This window comes from Ammospiza nelsoni, chromosome Z (genome assembly GCF_027579445.1).
Source record: "Ammospiza nelsoni isolate bAmmNel1 chromosome Z, bAmmNel1.pri, whole genome shotgun sequence".
Taxonomy (NCBI): domain Eukaryota; kingdom Metazoa; phylum Chordata; class Aves; order Passeriformes; family Passerellidae; genus Ammospiza; species Ammospiza nelsoni.
The window spans coordinates 74,610,822-74,632,436 of NC_080669.1; the positions used below are offsets into that span (position 1 = coordinate 74,610,822).

Below are 21,615 nucleotides of genomic sequence, written 5' to 3' on the forward strand. Positions count from 1 at the left end.
ATGTGCAAAGAACATAATCTATGTAGACAATAATTTAAAAGAAAGATGTTACAAACTTCTTAAATGTCATGGTGTTTTCACCTGCATGTGATTTACAAAACATTAACTTAAGATGAGAAAATAACAGGAAACAAATTCATGGGGTGTGCAAGATTATTGAGAGTTATGTTTGAAAATTTTGATTCTTAGCTCCCCAGTATCTTTAGATGAATGGCATTTGTCTGTTCAATCCTTATAAATCTAGAACAGCTCATTGAATTGAATGAATGCAGGAAGAGAGCAGTATTTGTATTTTTGGCTGACTTTTTACAAATCTATTTAGGTATCTCTGGGGTAATGAATCTGAGACTTGCTAGTATTTGCACAGTGCTTGGTGCCTTCTTCACCACTTCTCTATGTATCAGGCTTGGCAATACAGAGAAAGAAATAATGTTTTGCTCTAAGGCTGTCGCTGGCAATTTTTGATTACTCCATTGGCTTAGCTAAGCTTGAATGCATAAAATAAAAGGTCAGGTTTTTTTGTAGAAGATGAGTAAATGACTTTATTCTTAGACCAAGTATCTCAGTGCAATCACAAATCAAGCTTTTGTGTCTTGAGAAGCAAGAATCTGGATTCTAATCTTTACTTATGATTACTTCTTACTTTGCAGCGCTTATCAATCCGAAAGCCTGAAGACTCAACAGCCAAGCAAAAAAAAGGAGACAATGTGAGGGAGCGGATCATCAAACGGGCTGCATTGGAGTTTGAGGATGGCATGTATGGTATCCTTATCCACACACTGTAGATGTGCTATAGGTTGAAGTGATTGCTGACTAGAATAAAAAACCCATCTGGTTTGTTTAGAACAGATTGATTAATGTGCTCATTGTCTTTACCGGACTCTGAGGTGCTCTCATTTTATTAATACCCAATTGAAGTAGAAGTTGCACATTGATATTTTTATCATATATAGGATTTGACAGAATGCAATTAGGCAGTCCAAATGGCAAAATAATTAATCACAAATATGAGGTATTTAAGTAAAAACAAAAGTGCTTGTGAGTGGAACAGTTCTAATCTGCTCATAGTATAGAAGTAATTTTTTAAAATTTACTCGTTTGCAATAAGTGTTTTTGCCTTAACTGCCTTTTTTCAGCTAATCTGGGTATTGGTATCCCACTGTTGGCCAGTAACTTCATCAGTCCAGACATAACTGTTCACTTACAGAGTGAAAATGGAGTCTTGGGTTTGGTAAGGATATATCTTGGTCAGTTATTGTAGTGTTTTTATTTTGCTGTGGCTGGGTTTTATTTCCTGTGCGCCTCCAACTTGATTATGATATTGCTAAAAATATATATGCTATATTATATCATTGTATAATTCTCACTCTGCTGCAGAGAAGTTTTCTAGGAAATGCTAATTTTATGCTTATGGTGCTACTTTGCTAAGGATGTCCTTAAGATTCTGGACTCAAACCATCAGGAATTTGTAAGACTAAGCATTGTAAACCTTAGCAAACATATTTTTAAATAAAGCTTAAAGTGTATATTATTTTTACTGTCATATAACTTTATGAAGTTGCAGTTATGACCTTTTTTTGAAAAATGTGTGTCACTTAGATTAAGAACAAAAAGAAACTCAAATCAAACAAACCTCTCACTTCATGATTGTTTTGTAATTCTAACATCCTTGAACAATAAGTCCTAAAGACCTGATATGTTACTTGATATAAACTGTGGCTTGTAATATCAGGATGTTTTCCAGGTAAAAAACAGAATTCTGATTTAATAAGATTAAAAAATGCATGTCTGCCATGATCTGGTTTTGGTAATAAGCATTGGAAATAATATAGCAATTATTAATTATATTTTAGAGATATTTTATTATAATGCTTGACATACATCTGTATTGTTGTCAGGGTCCTTATCCACTTGAAAATGAAGTAGATCCAGATCTGATTAATGCAGGTAAATACTTTAATTAAATTTAATTAATGGAAAAAGAATAACCATGTTAATTTAATTTTTTTCTTTTGATACAGTATTTAAACCTAGAGACCTGTTTTATTTGATAGTAAATATTAATGCATTTGTCTTCTTTTAAGCGATAATCTTCTTCTTTGGGGAGAGACTGTCTTCCAGGCCCATCAGTAAATGGTTAAATCATCCTTTTCAGAAGTGAGATTGTTTTGAGCAGCATGTAAAGGAATATGGGTTTGTTTTCCTGCTGCTTTTCCTTGAGTCTTCTAGAAAATGGTTTTCAATGATTTATGTTTGGGACATGTATTAAAACATCCCGTGTATAATGGCTTGGTTTATTCCCAGCCAGGAATATAACTCATTTGCATTCAGAGAGGGAGTGGTAGCCAAGGCAGTGGGAAAGAGCTGCGCAGCTGGCATCTGGCACACCAAGGGCACTGCTGTGGGCAGCTGCTTTTGCCACTTTTAGCCGGGAATGGCAATTCTCACATACTGTCATTGCCCAGCTGCTTTAGGGCATTTCACCTCAGAAGATGCAATTCAATATAAATATGTAAGTTTCTTATGATTTAGTGCACCCGCCTGATTTCTGTTTTTTTCATGGAGAAGTTGTGCTTATGTACATTTTCTGTCTTCGTGTAAAAATACATTTAAATATTGCATTGTGACAAACAGAAATAGGCCTTGTGACTTTGTCATTGATATTAATGGTATTGATTATAGACCTGACATTTCAGACTTGTTTTTTCATATGGAAAAGATACACATTTCATTTTTTTATTCAAATATACACATGCATACATACAAATACATGGATGAGTGTCTACATATGTATTTATACAGGGAGTACTTTTCTCAGTGGCTGTTAGCAAGTACAATTAAACTCTGAAAAGTCAAAAGGAGATAAAGCACTGACATAAAATGGTTTTAATTTAATATCAGTCCAGCAATTGTTCACTGATGTGAAACATTTGCTGCTTGGCTCAGCTAAATGATGCTTATCATAGCACTAGGTAATTGCCTCTGTTACTATATTTTAAATGTGGAGTTATTTGAGGCCATTGTCTGGTTTGAAATAAAAAATCATTTAAGAAATTGAGTCCAGCATTTCACCAGTACATATGTAATTGTTTCAAGAACTACAGGAAGGAATATGTCAGAGGATTCACTGGAAGAATAAAAATATTTATAAGAAAAAAATACTATGAGTGAAATTATATGCATGAATTTTAGAACTTAAGTTTTAATATGGGTGTGTATGAAAAACGAACATATTAACAGAGTGACAGTGAAAAAAATATCCAAGAACCTAATTTATTATCTGAAAAAAATTGTGCTTTAACATGGAAATTGAGATGGTCTTGAATTGTTATTTATAGTTGATAAATTTTTTTAAGAGTCAGTCTGGAAGACATGAAGCTAACATAACATGTCAGAATGCAACAAGAAAATTAGATTATTGTACTATTGTTAATTCGATATTAAGCACATTCACATGTCCCTCTGAAGCTGCAGTAAACAGGACACGGGATAGACAAGCATCAGACCTACCACCAATCTACCATGTGAAGAAAACAGAAGCTGAATGGCAGAGAAATAGAAATTAATCTTGTTCTCATTCATTAACTGGAATGATCCCTCAGCCCCAAAGTCCAGCTCAAAGTTTTTAAAACATATACCTGTTTTGGGCTTTTGCCAAATTTCTCTCTGCAAATGTAATTTTAATGCTCTGAAATAGGTGTGGGTTTTTCTGTTTGTTTCATTTTTTTAATGTCTCTCATGAAGGATATCTTGACTGCAACTGAAAAGTATACTACTGTATTACAGCAGAAATATTTTAAAGTATTGACCTCCTGTGAGCATTTTAAGAAGTGGGTAATGTGGTGCTCTTTTGACATTATTCTGTGGTCCTAAGCCTGTGTGTCGTTCTTCTCATCATTACCTTGTCACTTTATCCTGGGCTTCTCTCTCCATGTTGCTGCCTGGAAACCCTGTTTTCTCTGTCACTGCTTTGGGTGCGTGTCCTGTAGGGAAAGATAATTCAAGCTGTCTCACCAGGTCTGAGTGTTAGCATGGTGAATTCTTGAGAAGTGTGAAAGACCACTTGTATGACCTTAATTCTATACTATTCTATTTAATTTCCATACAAATGGCATAAAATATGCCTCAGATGAGTTCAGTAGGTAAAGCACATATCTTAGATCTCTTATTTAAGTTTTATGCACAGTTTTTTTCCCTTTTCCCATTCTCTTAGTTAATCTCATTTTCTTTTTTCTTCTGTTTTCTGGAAACTGTTTAATGATGCATCATTCTCCTTCCCCTTTGTTGTTACAGTATGTCATATCTTGCTAAAATATTTTGGTTTGTATATTTTTTTCCTCTCTCAAGTTTACCGTGCTTCTTTTATAATTTCATCTTCATCTGTGTTTCTTCTGCCTTATCAGAGGCACCCTCTGTAAATGTTTGTTGCTTAGACTGATTCAAAGAACAGGCAGAAGAGGAAGAAAAGGGCCCTGAACAGAGTCAAAATAAAGACTCTTCCAGGTGTGCTCCATTGCTTGCATCAAGCATTGTTCAGAGCACAGTACAGAACACAGAAGCACATTTTCTTGTGCCCTTTAAAAAAGCAAGAATAGACTAGACCTGTCATTTATTTTTTTGTATTTTTCATCATTAGCAACTGTTCAATCTGATCGGCTTGCTTTTCTTTGCAGCCTCTCTAGGTCCTGAAGGCTTTATCTTCCTCTGTTTCAAAAGACAGTTACTTCTTACTTTTTCTGTAAATGGAGCAGAAAGCTAAAATCCATAGATATTTCCTACATTCTGATGTTCCTGGTGCTTGCCTGGACCTGCTGGTGGTCAAACAGCAGGCAAGCCTATCATTAGAAACTCTAACAAACTGCTTCACAATTCATTAGGATTGATTAGGTTTACATGGGATGTTGTAAGTGTAATCAGGCTGTAGCTGTACTGAATCCAAAGGAATTTTATAAAAAACTCTTATTTCTTGGTAAATAGCTGTGACTTCATTTGTCAAAGAAACAAAATGCATACTGTATCTTGTTTCTTTTACAGGTAAGGAGACAGTCACTGTTCTTCCAGGTTCTTCCTATTTCTCTAGTGATGAATCATTTGCAATGATAAGAGGGTATGTAACAACACAAACTCTAATCTTTTTGAAACAGGAAAAGAATAAACTGCATCAGTGGCAGAACTCAGAAGTATTTCTTCCAAATGCGGTTAGCATTTAACAACCTGTAAAATTATCATGGACTTAATCAGTTATGGTTTACAGAGGGTTAAATCTAGCTATTGGAAATAAAAAAACGCTGCACTAATAGATACCATGGTGATGTTTGTGCCTACTACCACCTGGCCATCTATAAACACATTTGTAGTGACATTTTAACAACTATTTTTTGGTCATTTCCAAGTATCTAATCTGTACTTGCACTCAGTATATTTTCTTTGCTCAGCTTGCAATTGTGATCCTCATTCCACCTCCTTAATGGAAATTCAACGTCTGCACCTGTTTTTTGTTTGTTTTTTGGAAAGGAGTTTGGATGCAAACAAACACTAAATCCTAATGGCTCTGAAAAGATAATGGGTGCATGTAAATACGTTAAGGAGTGCACTAAAAAGTATGAGTTCAGAGATGATTGACTGCACATGCAATTAACCAAACCAGACAAAAGTAGGAACATTTCTGAGGCTCAGTAAGCATAAAGAGAGACATTTGCATCAGTGATACATCTAAGGGGGGAAAAAAACCCCAGCTACGTGTGTGACAAACAGTTGCTACATTTGTCATATGCCACCATTTTAAAATTGATGTAATGAGCATGAACAAAAGCTTGTTAAGATTTGTGGGCTGTTACTTGAACATGATATGCTAATTACACACTTTCTGTTAACAGAGGCCATGTTGATTTGACGATGCTTGGAGCTATGCAGGTGTCTAAGTACGGTGACCTGGCCAACTGGATGATTCCTGTAAGTAGGTTTTTGAACTACTGGCAGTGTACTCTGTTTAGTATAACAAAAATGTAGCTGAGGGCCAGGCAAAGGAGAAAAGGGCAGAAATAGAATGGGAGTTGTTAAGCTAAAAGTAGTAAAATAGAGGATATGTGTATTTTTCCTGCATACTGCTGGCACCAAGCAATCCATTATCAGAAGTAAGCCTTCTAAAATTATGCTTGAGCATTGTGAAAAGCAAAAATTATTTATGCAAGTCTTTTTTCTGCCTTTTATGTCCATGCCTTTCAAATGTCTCTTTTTTTTGGCTGAGGACTGATGCCTTTTCTTGAGAGCGATGACTCTTGTATGGTTGTTCCTGGAGCAGTAAGTTGGAGGAAAGTGTAAACCAGGATGTAGTTCATTATAAAATTATAAAAAGAGCCTGCATTATTTTTCTGTATTTCTGTCAAAAGATTGTAGCATTGCCCTTTCAAATACATTAAGGAAAAAGCAATAATACTGTATTTAGCCAAACAGACATTCAGGTTTCAATGATAGAAATATAAGCTAATTCCAGCATTATTTAAGCAGTGGATAACATTAAGCCATTCTTTGAACTTTATGTTCTAGCATTAAACATTAGTGACTTCCATACTGTTGACAAGTTTGATATTTTCAATAGCTTTCAATATGGTACTTTCAGATACGGTATGTATCAGAGATGTCTAGAGGCAAACTTCCTTATTAGCCTTGTTTAAAGCAATGAAACATATTTCTACCTGCCTGAGCAGTGTTAAGGGCCTTGGGAAACTGAAAGATGATTAAAGGTGGACAAAAACCCAAATGAATGTCCTTGTCTCTTGGAGAAGCATTAGTTGAACCCAGAAGTCTGTGAGCAGACCTCTGAGCATGGAAGTCATGGAGCAGTGGCTGGGGCACAAAGTGCTTTTATTGAGAGGGGATGGTGTCTGACATGGGAGCCATACAAGCAGATGTGGGAGAAAGGGTTATGTGAAGGGCTAATCCAGGTATCTGTGTGAGTAATTGTGGGGAATGAGAAGGGTTATGGCTAGGCTGAAATGGGCCCTTCAAGATCTGAACTATCAAAAGATGAAGACAGCATTTTGTACTGATAACAAGATTCATTTACACATGCATTTCTTGAAACATTGAAGCTAAGATTGATTGTGATCCTTCTCAAAATGGTGCAAATTTACATGTTCATCCCTAAAATCACTATCTAAAAGATAGTGATTTTAGTTTTGCATTCATATTTATCAAAAAGATTATTTTTTATATCTGGTATTGGTTATCTTACCTATGAAGTTGCCTCTCAGTTCTGTGCAACCTCAAATTTGTGAATAACAGGTATGTTTTCAAAATGGGAAAGTATAAAGTGCAACTTTCAAGACTGTTTGACTTTTTGTTACCTTTGAGATGTACCTTGTTATTACATACTACAGCATACATCAGATGAATCCTCGTGACTTTTGCTGTTGTCATTTTCCACTCTTGCTGATCTTTGCCTGTTTGGAAATTTACTCTGCAGTGAGCTGTATTTACTTGAGAGTAAATATGCCAATGACACTTCATAAACCCAACCAGGAGCCTTTCCAAGCAGCAGTAATTTCTCTTTGGTTACTTTTATGGAGATCTGTTGGATGGATGATTCTTAATCTACTTTATTGATGTGTTACTGCTATTCTACAGTACAGATTTTAAAAATGGGATTAACTAGCCCATCGATAAACAGGTCTCCCTGCTTTTCCTGTAAATAAGATGATATATTATAGTCAATTACATTTAATTATGGGCAAGATGTGTTCCTTTTTTAGTCACAAGATTTGTGTGTGGGTGATACAAAGACTGACTTTGCTGAAAACTCATAGTGTAAGGAAACTTCAAGCTGTATTTTTGTTCTAAAATTTTTCATTTTGTTTTGGTTAAATACACTATAGTTTTGGATTCTTGTATTGATGATATTTGCCATTTTTTCAGAGGCAAGTAATAGCTCTGTATGTTTTGAACAAGTACTATTATGAAGCAGACCTTTCTGTCCCATAAGAGCTTGATAACACTTGAGGCCTAGTGTGTGCATGTGTGTGTACATGCACTTACTATTAGGAACTGAGCTGAGGAAGTCTCATTGCAGTAATTATAGCTTTTTTTTTGCTCTTATCTGCTGACTTTTAATGGAGAGAAAAATCCCCTGAGTAAAGGAAGAAGAGGGTGTGAATATTTTAAGCACATGCAGTAAGCAATGCTGTTTGCTTAGGCAGAAGTTACTTCCTAAATACTGGCATTTATTGGTAATTTTATTCCATTAAGCACTACTAGTTAATGGCTTTTCGTCTTCCTCACTTTGGTATTTCTCGAACTTACAAGAGGGTTTCTGAGGAGGAAAAGGAGAAGGAGGCAAATTTCTGTGAATCCCCTGGGAACAGAATGAGTCTGTGAGAAGTTGGCCAAGAGAGTTTGAAGAGAAACATGGAGGTCATGATCGTGGAGTATGTCAGGCCACAGCAGATAACCCATGGCTGCTGGTTGTTACTGGATGGAGCCACCTTTCATTACACAAGTGCAGGACTCTGGTAGCCTATCTGTGTGTCTCAGTTAATATTGGAAATTGCTGCCAGCAGGGCCGCTTCCCAGCATTTACAGAGCAGCAGCATTGTGCTGCCACACATCTCACATGTGGTTTTAAAAGCTGTGGGATTGACTGCACATATCCCTGCATGTACTTGCTTCATTTCTGTTCCATTCAACTAGTGTCTTCTTGAAACCCTAAGAACAGAAGCATTCATGAAACAGTTTCTGCTGCCCTTCTGCAAGGGCCAAGTTTACTACAAAGTACTACAGTGGCGGCTTGCACAGAGTAGTGCTTTGTTTTCCCCATCCTTCCTAAGAGAACACAAGTAACTATGATTATTGTTGTGACATGTTATCAGAGGCTAAGAATAGGTCAAAACAAAACACCAGAACTTCTGCCGTGTTCCCTTGTGACACCAAGGCTTCTGTCTTTTTAATATGCATTTCTGAACAACTCATAACATTAAACAACCCTAATATGACTACTGATACAGCTGACACACTGTAGCAGCAGAAAAAGTATTGAAGCAATAGTGGAGGGTTCCTGCTGCTGGAAGTTGATGAATCTGAAAGCACAAAATGGATTAAATGTCCATGACATCATATTTCGCTAGGCAGAAACTTCTTGCAGGGGAAAAAGCTAACTATGCAGTAAATCATTAATGAGAATGTAGCACACTCAGCAGGACTACAAGGATCTCATGAGGTTATGTAGGGAGAGTATCAGAAGAGCCAAAGTCCAACTTAATTTGGCTACTGCCATAGAAGACAGTAAACAATGTATAAATACATTGATAACAAAAGGAGGGCTAAGGAAGTTATCCATCCTTCTTTGGAGGCAGGGGGAAACATAGTGACAAAAGACATGGAAAAGGCTGAAGTACCTAATATCTTCTTTGCCTTAGTCTTTTATGGTCAGAGCAGTTGTTACCCAGGTACTGAGCACTCTGAGCTGGAAAACAAAGGACATGGAGCAGTATAAAACCTCCACACTTTGGGGAGCTGGTCACCGACCTGCCACACTACTTGGATACACACAATTCTATGGGACCAGATGGGAGCCATCCCAAGGTACTTAGGGAACTGGTGAATGTGCTCGCTGAGACTTTCCATCATTTTCCAGGAGTCCTGGTTAACCTGGGAGGTGCCAGGTGACTGGAGGTTTGTAGGTGTGATGTCTGTCTACAGAAGGGCCAGAAGGAGGATCCAGGGAATTGCAGGTCTGTCAGCAAAGGTTAACAACACTGGCCTTCCCTGTCAGTGTTAGGGAAGGTTATGGAATAGATCATCCTGAGTGCCATCATGCAGGGCATACAGGACAACCAGGGCATCAGGCAGATGGGTTTGGGAAAGGCAGTTCCTGCTTGAGAACCTGATCTTCTTTCATGACAGGGTGTCCAGCTTAGTGAATGGTGGAAAGGCTGTGTATGTTGTCTACCTGGACTTCAGTGAAGCTTTTGTCATAATATCTGGCAACATAATTCTGGACAAACTGGCTGCTCAGGGCTTGGATGAGGGACACTTGGCTGGGTAAAGAACTGTGGGTGGCTGGGCCAAGAGAGTGGTGCTGAAAGGAGTTATGTCCATATGGGGCTGGTCACTGCTAGAGTTCCTCAAGGCTCAGTGTAGGGGCCAGCCCTGATTAATATCTTTATTGACGATCTGGATGAAGGCATTGAGTGCACCCTTAGTCAGTTTGCAGGTGACACCAAGTAGAGTGAGAGTGTTGATTTGCTAGAGGCCAGGAAGGCTCTGCAGAGGGATCTGGACAGGCTGCATTGATGGACTGAAGCCAATGGTGTGGGGTTCAACAAGGCCAAGTGCTGGGTCCTGCCCTTGGGTCACAACACCCCAGGCAGTGCCACAGGCTGGGACAGAGTGGCTGGAAAGCTGCCCAGTTCTGGAAGGACTTTGCTGGAGCATGTCCACAAAAGGGCAACAAAGCTGGTAAAAGGTCTGGAGCACAAGGCTTGTGATGGGTAGCTGAGGGAGCTGGGAGTATTTAGCCTGGAGAAAAAGAGGCTCAGGGAACATCTTACTGCTCTCTACAATTCCCTGAAAGGAGGTTATAGCTAGGTAGGGTCAGCCCCTTATCCCAGCAACTGATAGTACAAGACAAAACAGCCTCAAGGTTTTTCAGGGCAGTTTTAGAGTGAATATTAGGAATGCTTTCCTCACCAAAAAGGTTGTCAAGCATTGGACCAGATTGTCCAGGGAAGTGGTGGAGTCAGCAGCCCTGGAGGTATTTGGAAGATGTGTAGATATAGCACTTAGTACCCACCGTCAAAGAGGAATGAGGAGTGGTTAATAGACTGGACTTGTGTAAATTCACAAGGGCAGACAGAATACATCCAAAGGTGCAGAAGAAGCTGGCCTTTTCCTAAGACAGCAGGCTCAAAGCCTAGTGTCCAGAAATTAACAAGCAGCCTCAGAGATGATACAGGACCTGACACTATTTAGCATCCCTAATCTCTATAAACAATACAAATCCGGAAAATAAACTTTAGCTTTATATAGTCTTCAACTGGAAAATTTAAAATTAATTTGTAGATTGCTAAGGTAGTGCAGTTAGCTAACACTAAGAGAAGAAGAGAGTGATGTAATTTGTGCAGGGGGTGAAGTTTGGATACATAAATCTGTACCATTCTTTAAGAAAAAAATCCTTAAATTTTAGATTCATCAGCCTGAGATTTTAATGCTCTAATTTGGAGTAACCAAACCTAAAGGATTAAAACATTAAGAATTAAATAAAATTAGAAAAAATTCTAAGCTTTATCAAAGATTATCTGAAAAGAAGAAATGAGGAAACCCATTCAAATTCAATAATAAATCCTTTAATGTACAGTCTGTAGAGGTTAGTATAACCTAAGACATTAGGAATATGATTTTATATGTTATTGGTAGCTTTTCTACGGAACTTCAAAGTACATATTTTGCACAGTTTTGGACACTCAGACCTCATTAGCAAAGACGTTTTTTAATGTAAAGGTAAATGGGCAACTCTGTGTCTGCATGAAGGTTTTTTGGTTTTATTTTTCCCTTTAGCTATTTGTAGTGGCAAAACTGGAAGTGCAGGTCTCCACACCAAAAGTTTTTCTTATACAAAATTATAATTTTTAATGCTGGAAGAAAGAACACCTATCCCTGATTGCGTCCCTGACTGCCTGAGAGCGCTGTAGGTCTTCTCTGAGGAGCCCTACTGCAGCCTGTTTATCACTTGGCTTGGGTAGGAATGCCTTGCATAGGGCATATTTTCATTTTGAATCCTAACACATTGTCTAGTTACTCTCCTAGTTGTCCTGGTATATCTGTGGCATTGAATACATTAAACTCAGTGTTTTGTTTCAAGATGTACAGCATTGCAAGTATTTTACCTATTAACCATGAAATGTGTGAAGTACTAAAAATGGGCTAAAATCTGTATGAATAGAAAATATGCAGATTAAATATACTTAATGACTGTTTTGTTTTAGTATTAATACCAAGTTTTTCTCAGTAATACTATTAAGTTGTCTGATGTCTAGGACATGAGTAGGGCTACATCAGTATTTCAACAGAGGAGAAGGATGGGACTTTAAGTTAGCCAGAGACTTCTTGGAAATCTACTTTTCAATAGGACATTGAAATGGGTTTAGTATCAAGATGTATTAGGTTTTTGCAGACACACTTCTTGAAATTACACCTACAATAATGTACCAGTTTACTGCTTATCTCCCAACAAACGTGCCTGAAAGCCCTGTAGAGCCTTTGCAACACAAAATTATCACTATTGCAAAAGCTTGCAGCCAAAGAGGAGAAACAGAGTGTATTATGTTGGCTCTACTACTTCCACATTTTTGATGGCTTTTTCTATCAATTTTCTTCATGCTTATTTCTCTTCAGACTGCATAGAAGGAATGTAGGAGCTCCCTATTGGTATTTTATTCATACTCCTAAATTTTCAGTGTGGGAAGTGGCAGCTCTGCCTTCTGGATAATGAGAGCAGCTGAAGAAATTCTGCCTGTCTCAAAAATACAAGCATATGTCAAAGGACTTCTGATCTGTGGGTTAGTGGTGAGAACTGTTACTATGATATGGAGCCATCACTTTCAAGTGAGACTAGTATTATGTTGGCAGTAAAATTTAATTATTGCATGCTATGCTATGTGTTTTGGAAATGGTATGCAAAGGTAAATGGACAGCTTAATTGTCCCATTACTCTGAAATAACATTCATCACTGTAAAGCAAATCCATTTCAATGAAGCGTGTCACAGACTGTTTTGCATTGCTCCTGAGATGCGGCTTCTCAGCGTATTCATTTGAATTTTACTCTGTCATTCAAATCTGTTACCAATGGTTGAAATAAGAATTCCTTTAGTCTCCCCTAAACCCAATTTGGGTTTAGGGGAGAATAAAGGAATTAAATTTGCCCAACTTTCCTTGCATGTATTTCATGCAGCCCTAATTTTCTGATAATGGAAAATAAAAATATAATTAGTGCATGTATTTGTGTATGTTAAATTTTAGGGTAGAGTTATTATTACATTTTGCCAAGAAAAAGAAATCATTCAAGAACTTATACTCCATTCTTTCAGAAATTGGACTTACTTTTTGATTTTAATTTTCACTATGTGTTTGTGTGTGTGCCAGGAGATACCTGATTAACATTCTTCAAAACCAGTCTATTTCTTGTATGGTGAAACCATACAACTAGGGTTTTTTTAGTATCTTTTAAAAAATACATTTACCCTGTTGTGCATGTAGAGTGTGCTTCGTTTTGTTGTATTCTGCCAGTATCAACTTATTGTGTTGTTGCATTACCCACTCTTCTGAATGAAAAATCCTGTTAATGACTTCCCACTGTTTGTTTTTTTTCCTCAGAGTAAGATCTAATCTAGCTGTCCTAGTTGACAGTATAATTACAATAATTCTGTAAGAGGGACATACGTAAGGACATAAAATCAGTGTAAAATACAACAAGGAAATATAGTTCAGAATGCTTGAGCTTTATCCATCTTTTTTTCATACAATCTTCATCCAGTCTTTTTCACTGGAAAAATGGAAAGTGAGATCTGGAAGAGTTGTGACTTTCATTTTAGAATCAACTACAAATATACTTGTTCGTTAAATACAGGACAGGACTGTTACCAAGGGGCAAAGGAGACATCTACATTTTTATGAAGCTAGAGTAGATTTATGCGTCTGTATTTTTTTAATATTACCTTCTGATTTTGTGGGTTTTTTTTTCCTAAAACAAAATTTTGAGCTAATATGTGCTTTCCCAAACCAACCAGGTGTAACCCCACAACTGATGAGATCGTTAGGTATGGATCTGATGACCTCCTTTACTGTGCTGTGCTGTTTGATGCTGACACATCAGTGCTGGCAGACAGTGTCGGTGCAGACAGGGAGACCTGTGTGACTGATGTGTGTTAGCAGAACTGCAGACAGGGGCAGAGCGGAGATCTTTGAAGGAGCCTTCAGTTTATCCTTTTGATTGCATCATTACCACAGTTGGTGGTTGTGATGGCAGTACCATGTAGCCACTACATTACCTTAGCTTTTGCTTTTCTCTGTGAATCTTGTACTGTTCCAGTTGCTCTGAATTTTAGTGTCTGTCCCTGGCATGATACAATAATTTCCTTTGATAAGGACACCTTCCATAGCTTTTTTCCTTTAATATCTGACACCTCGTCTGTGTCTGTGGCCAGGAGAGACAATGCTGACATCTTTGCTCTCTCCTCCTATGCATCTTCTCCAGTCTTCAGGGGGATGCCTGAAAATTGAGGTTAAATGGGAAGCTTGCAGTTTAAACTAGAAGCACTTGTTATCTTCTGTAAGACTTCTTGAAACAGCAGTTTCATTAACTTTGTTAATATAACAAAGCATAGTGTGAGGTATGTGTACTCTTTTATCTAACGGAAGGAAAGAGAAATTTCAGACTGAATGTTATTTGTTAATACAGTATTAGGTCAGTTGGAAACATGGGCAAGGACTCTTAGGAGGGAAGTGGCTTGATTCCTTTCCAAGCAAGGGTACATTTTTACCTTGCCTGTGCTTTGATGTTCAGTTTTGAATGGAATTATTCAAGAGGTATTTAACAAGTTTTCATTGTTTCTTGAACTCATCATTAGCATCTGCTCTGCTGTACTGTTGATGGAATACCTGTTTATCTCAAAAGATCACATTATTTTAACTTAAGCAAATAGTTCAAGTGTATATTTTCATATAATGTTGGGAGCAGTTATAAAATTCAGTTACAGAAGAAAAGTCCTTCCCCCAGGAATGCAGAGGAAGGTTTTAAGGCACCAGTGTGGATTCAAAACCTTAAGAGTATTAGAAGGCTCCTGAATTTTTCTCTTTTTTTCTCATCTAGCTCTTCTTCAGCTGTTTATCTGCTTGAATTTTCTTATTAATTGTTTCCTGCTTGTTGTAGCACCTTTCTAACTTGATTGAAATACCATTCAGGCAAAATTTCACATTCTCCTGAAAAATATCTTCTTTGCCTGGCCCACTTTGGAGTACTCACAAGTTTCCACTGGAATGCCAGGTTGTCTTGGGTGGCATAGGTGATGAAACAAACACAATGGTTCCTGTTTAGGAATTACTATTAGGCTAAATTAATTCCTCAGACTCATTAATGTTGTATTTTGACCACTCAAATAAATAAATTTTGACCACTCAAATGTTCAGATGTAAATGCAATAGATGAGAAAATATCCCAACTTACCTTTCTCTCTTTTTCTTAAAGATGCCCCATTACCACAATAACAAAACAGTTCATTTTGCAATAAGTAGTCATTATAAGAAATTTCACTAATACTGTGTACATTTATGTAGGTCTACACAAAGAAGGCAGGACAACCGATGATGTCAATTAAAACCCAAAGTATCAGGTCCAAAATTTCCATGTCTTGCACTCTAGTGTTATTTGGACTGAGACTCAGAGGAAACTGCTGATGAAAGCACAATGGGAAAAGGAGAATTCCCAACTTGTATTGTAACAGAGAAGTTGCAAGGAAATTGTCAGCTTGTGTCTGTTCTCTACCCAACTCTCTGTATAAATAACTGCCAACACTGGACCTCTCAGAAGTGCATGGCTAATGCAAAAATCTTTTATTGTTACTTCAAGCTCTGTCTGATGAAATGGGTTTTATAAAAGTGCTTCACATTACCAGTGCTCTATGACAGCATTCTTTCCTTCTGAATGGTTTCTTAAGCTAGCAACACCATTGTAATTAAAAACTAACAAAAATCATCTTAAATAAATTAATTGAGGGAGCAGGATAGGGCAAAAATGAGTGAAGTGTCTTTTTGGAACCACTTTTTAGCCTTGAATATTTTAATTCAAATTTAGTGTGTGGCTATCCCCTTTTCCAGTGTGGTGGGGGAGAAATGGGGGAAAATGCAAATTATGGTAGTGTTCTGGTTTGAAAGCAAAACCAGTGAGAGGCAGTGAAAGTCAGAAATACAATTTATTAGGAAAAGGAAAAGAAATCAAAACCAAAATACATGCAATAATACAAAAGAAAAACTACTGATAGAGTCAGAATACAACCTGACACTCTCTCGGTCAGGGTGTTGTACCAGCCACCAGTCCAGTTGGATTGGTGGCTGCAGTCCTCCTGGAGTGGCAAATGTGGTTCTGCTGGAGCAGTGATCCTGTAGTAGGATGTAGTCTTCCTCTGAAAATCCAGTGGAAAGACTGCTTGTTGTGTCCCAAACCCCAGAGTATATCCAGGTGGGGATGCTTCGCTCCTCCCCCCTGGGCAGAGCATCTCACAATGGGCTGGTATCATTCTGTGAGTCATGTGGTGGGTCCACTAAACAGAAATGGCTCCCAGAGGGAGTTATCTCTGAGTCATGCAGAAAGGCATTGATGGGCCCATTAACAGGAGGTAAGGAAAAAAACAATGCCCCTTCTGGTTTCAGCAGTTCTTGAATACAGACTGTAATGTAGGACAGATGGTTTGGTAGGTGCACTGAGAGCAATGTAAGTCTCTTCTGCTTTGGATCTTCCTCAGAATAAAAGCATGTAATTACTTGGTTAGTTGCATTTAATGCTGAATGCTGAATCGATTTGCTTTACTAGGCACCACCCTGTAGTGGTGAATTTGTTTTCCTAAAGAGGAGGAGCAGATGAAGCAATTTAAAATCCTGAAGTCCTTTTCTTCAGCTTGCATTTTCCTCTTTCTTCACACACAAAGGGATAATGTCTCTTCTCTCAGTTCTGTATGATGGTTTCTTCAGCAGTACATTTGTTGTTGACCTTCATCAGCACTTAGTTCCTCAGGAATTTACTTGTCACTGTAGGTCTTTTGTAGTTAATAGAACGAAAAGACCTGGAAAATGAGCTAATGGCATTGTCAGGATAGATGTATTGATAGCCTGATCCTCAATGCAAGCATATTCTGAGTTACTGTGGAGATAATATGTAATCTTCAAATATCCTGCATTATCTTGTCATGGAGTTTCTGGCAGGCAGGTTGGAGGTCACTCCAGTCTCTGTGAGAGCTGTGTTTTCCAGGCAGGATGGAAAATGATCTGAACAGTGTCAAGAAGTTAAGGACAGAGATAAATCCTTTCCAGATTTCTATTTGCAAAGAACTATTTAGTAGCAATGATAATTTATGTGATAAATATATTAGTCTGACTGAACAGTGCCAAAGGGCTTGTTTATAGATTTAGGGAGATGTGATTTGTTCTTCACTATGCCAACAGCAGGGAAATGGGAATATTTGTGTGTGTGTGTGTGTGTAAATACTGCTGTTGTGGTTTGACACTGGCCCAGCACCAGGCACCCACAAGAGGTGCTTGTTCACCTTCCCCTGCTACAGCTAGGCAAAGGAGGGAAGAGGGAAAAAAATGATCACAGGCTTCATGAGTGAAACAAGGACTGGGAGAAATATTTCAAGGACAAAACAGGCTCAACTTTAGTTGCAAAGTGAAATTTATTACTAACAGAATCAGGGGAGGATAACGAGAAGCAAAATAAACCCTTAAAACACCTTTTCCCCTAGCCCCTTCCTCCCTCCCACTGGCAGGGATACAGGGCAGGGGAATTTTGGTCAGTTCATCACCAAGACTTCCTTCCTGAGCTCCGGGAGAGGAATCCTTCCGCTGTGAAACCATGGAGTCTCTCCCATGGGAGCAGTTCTCTGTGAACTTCTCCAGCGTGGGCTCACTCCCACGAACAGCAGCCAAACCACACCTGCTGCACTGTGAGTCCCTCCCATGGGCAGAAACTCCTCCCAAAACTGCTGTGGCATGGGTCACTCTTCCAGGGGGTGCTGTCCTCCAAGGACAGGCTGCTCCAGCCTGGAAGCTGGAGCCTTTCTCTCTCTGCTGGATCTCCCATTGGATCACAGCCTCCTCCAGGCATCCACCTGCTCCTGCATGGGCACCTCCCCCAAGGGCTAGGGGTGCATCTCTGCATCCCCCATGGATCCCCACAGGCTGCAGCTGGGTCTCTGCATCCCTTACGGATCCCCATGGGCTGGGGGTGGATCTCTGCATCCCTTATGGATCTCCATGGGCTGAGGGTGGATCTCTGCGTCCCTTACGCATCCCCCTGGGCTGGGGGTGGATCTCCATGGGCTGGGGGTGGATCTCTGCATCCCTTACGGATCCCCATGGGCTGGAGGTGGATCTCTGTGTCCCTTGTGGATCCCCACAGGCTGCAGAGGCACAGCTGCTTTGCCATGGTCTCATCACGGCCTGCAGAGGAATCTTGGCACCTCCTCCTTCTTCAAAGACCTTGGTCTTTTCCAAGTTGTTTCCCTCATGTGTTCTTACCTCCTTCTCTTCTCTGACTAGAAGCTGAAACCTTATGACTTTGTTTTGATTTTCTTCTTAAATATGTAATCATAGAGGTGTTACCAACCTCTCCCATTGGCCCAGTTTTGGCCAGCTTCAGAGCCATCAGGGCTTGGCTCTGGTGGACATGGTGGAAACTTCCAGCAGCTTCTCACAAGGAACTGTCTTTGTGGACTCCCTGCTACCAAAAACCAGGCTGTGCCAAACCAATACAACTGCCTTCATTACATAAGAGACCATAATGATCTAAAGACTAACAAGTAGCTGGCCTGGGAGTTTATTGAGACAAGTCTCTTCCATATGTTTTTTATCATGGACCTTAGGTGCTGATACTTGTAAGGTGTTGGATCACATAGCTGATAAAAGGAAGCACAAGAGAAGAGCTTTGCACTAGGAAATTTTCCAGGCATTTAATCATAAACTTTTAGGTTTTATATCTGTAACAGTAAATGTTATATTACTGTCCATCTAACCACTCAAAAGAAAATGCAAACCATTTGAGGCAGAAATTAATTAATTTTCATCTGTAAAATTGACAGAATCACAGAATAAGAGTATTATGAGTTCGAAGGGATCCATGAGGATCATCAAAGTCCAACTCCTAGCCCTGCACAGCACCATCCCCAGGAGTCACACCATGTGCCTGAGAGCATTGCCCAAACACTTCTTCAATCCTGCCAGGCTTGGTGCTGTGACCACTTCCTTGGGAGTCTGCTCCGGTGCCCTGGGTGAAAACTGCCCTCTAGGTGGAAAGCCCTTTTCTGATCTCCAACCTAATCCTCCCCTGACACAGCTTCAGGCCATTCCCTCACATGCTGTCACAGGTCACCACAGAAAAGAGATCAGTGCCTGCTCCTCCTCTTCCTCTATAAAGACAGTTGTAAGTCCAGACTGACCTGATCTCAGCCATTCCTCATATGGCTTCCCCTCAAGGCCCTTCACCATCCTTGTTGCCTTCCTTACGTCATGTTTCCCACTAGCCCCTCTTGCAGTTCCCTTTCTTTCCTCCTTGGCAGCTCTGGGTTGGCATGTGAGGTTGTTGCCATCTTTAGTTATTGGGGTCTAGAGCTTGTTCAAAAGTGATTGCTCTGCTCATACTCACAGAGCTTTGTACTTCTGATCATCTCCTGTCAGTAGTCTGGTCTAGTGTCAGGTCTGGACCTCTTTACCTTCCAAGATCAGATACATCCAGTTTAAGGTAATGGAAATAGGCAGGATTGAATGCAATAGCATTACAGGAAATAAAAATAGAGATAGCTGAACACCACACCACAAAACACCTGCTGGTTTAACATGTGCAATTGTATCCCACTTTAAGAGAAGAATGAGTCCAGAGGCTGAAAGCGTTCCATGTTTTGAGGGACAAACAGAGGTGAATATTGACCCACATTTATGTATTTACCCATACTCTGAAATGACCTCTACAGACATCTGGAATAGACCAAACCCAATTGGTTTCTGCTGATATTGTGATACAAAGCATGGGTTTCTGAAGTGGCAAGAGACTTTCTAAACTGTGAGGTGGATATGCAGTGTTCAGATGTTCTTGTTGCTGCATTTCATAAGTAGAGATTTCTTTTGAGGAAGCAGTAGCATTTCCATCAACAGACAGATGAACTCTTTGCTTTCATGGGACAAAACCCTTGGAACTAAATTCATTGCTCCTCAGTGTAAGTGCTTTCACTAAGCCAATGATACTACTCAGATTTTGGTTACACCCCATGGAAAGAGCCATGGCAGTAGCTCTCCTTATTCTGCTCATCACTCTTCTTCTATTTGCATCAAACAGAGCCAAGAATGAGACAGCTCATTTCCCTCTGTTGGTGTTTGAATACTATGGTTGTGAAATAGGTGGGCTTTCAGTGCAGGAAGTGTTGACTGTCTTGTGCTGTCACTTGCAGGCACAATATTATCTTTAAAAAAAAGCCAAAACCAACAAATAATATTACATTTCCATTAAAAATTTCATTTTAGGGTAAGATGGTGAAAGGAATGGGGGGTGCAATGGACCTGGTATCCAGTGCGCAGACCAAAGTGGTTGTCACCATGGAACACTCAGCCAAGGTAAGGCTCTGGCACTTTCTAAATTAGTGTTTTGTGCTGCACAAAAGACAAAAAAAAAAAAAAACAGGAAAAAAAGGACATATCCATTCTGCTACTTTGGGAGGATTTGACAGTTTTGCTGTTATTATGGTGATGCAACTGGAGGCTGGGTTAATATGGGTCCTTTCCTCTAGTAAGTGAATCATTCACCATGGGAGAAAAAATGAAATATTAACTTCAAGTTTAAAAGCTGCACACATTTTTTTTAGCTACTTCATGCAAATTTAAAGGGGATAGCCATTGCCAAAGCTATAGTAGCTGCTATTCTACTCTTTACCTCAGAATAGTTTGAAAAATGAGATTTCCCATGGTTATGATGGAAAGATATTTACCTTTGAAGTTGCCAGTCAAATTGGTGCTGACAGCTTAATAGAATATATTTTTTTGGCATGATGAGATGCAGGCTACCTTACATCATTTGTAAGAGGTTAATCTAGAGACTTCTTTGTGAGGGCATTGATATAGGTATATGCAATAGATAGAAGTCCCCCCCAAAATATCATAGGAAACTTTGCATTTGAAACTTCTAACACAGGAGAAAAATATACTGAAAGAGAAAAATCTTTACTTTTTTTAAAAAATTATTGTGTTTCTATTATTCCAAAGTTATTATATGTCTGCAACAAGAATTAATTTTGTATTTTCCAAAGTAATATCTCTTGTCAGAATTTGCATGGTAAACTGTAGTAAATACGTAAATATGAAAGTAAATGTATGAACTGTTTTGTATTTTTTAAATGAGATTTTAAAAAATAATTTTGACTTAAAAATAAACACAAATATATATTGAAAAATATTGTAATTTCACATTTTATACTAAACTGTAATCTCAAGGAGCACATTTTGAGTAACAGGGCTGAGTTTAACCTGATAGTTGTCATGTTCATATGCATATATGAGTAAATGAAAATATTAAATGAATTCATCTTCATGGCTTGGATCACTATCACACAGCCTCCCAAAAACTGTAGTGACATAGAGAGTTATCCATTTGCTCAGACACACACTTTAGGTATTCATGTGATCTGAATAAATATTTATGCTAAATGTCTACTTACTGTGGAATTTAGTTAAGGCTTAGAATCCACACTCGGTATAATCAAACCCGTTTTTCTCCTAAAAGTACTATTGCTAAAATATTTTTCCAAAACAGTGTTTAGAAATTATTTGCTGGGTTGTTTTTGTTTTGTCTGTAGGAGTACTGAAACAGG

At 38.7% G+C, this 21,615-nt stretch overlaps 1 protein-coding gene across 1 annotated transcript in view; it reads left to right on the forward strand.

Annotated features, from left to right (window-relative positions):
- Window positions 1–21,615, forward strand: part of OXCT1 (3-oxoacid CoA-transferase 1) — an 86,109-nt gene that overhangs the window by 47,657 nt on the left and 16,837 nt on the right. The window contains exons 9-14 of the mRNA XM_059492599.1: window positions 651–762; window positions 1,137–1,231; window positions 1,899–1,947; window positions 5,035–5,107; window positions 5,877–5,952; window positions 20,276–20,365. Of these exons, the coding sequence (XP_059348582.1) occupies window positions 651–762; window positions 1,137–1,231; window positions 1,899–1,947; window positions 5,035–5,107; window positions 5,877–5,952; window positions 20,276–20,365 (495 nt within the window). The remainder of the gene's footprint in view (window positions 1–650; window positions 763–1,136; window positions 1,232–1,898; window positions 1,948–5,034; window positions 5,108–5,876; window positions 5,953–20,275; window positions 20,366–21,615) is intronic.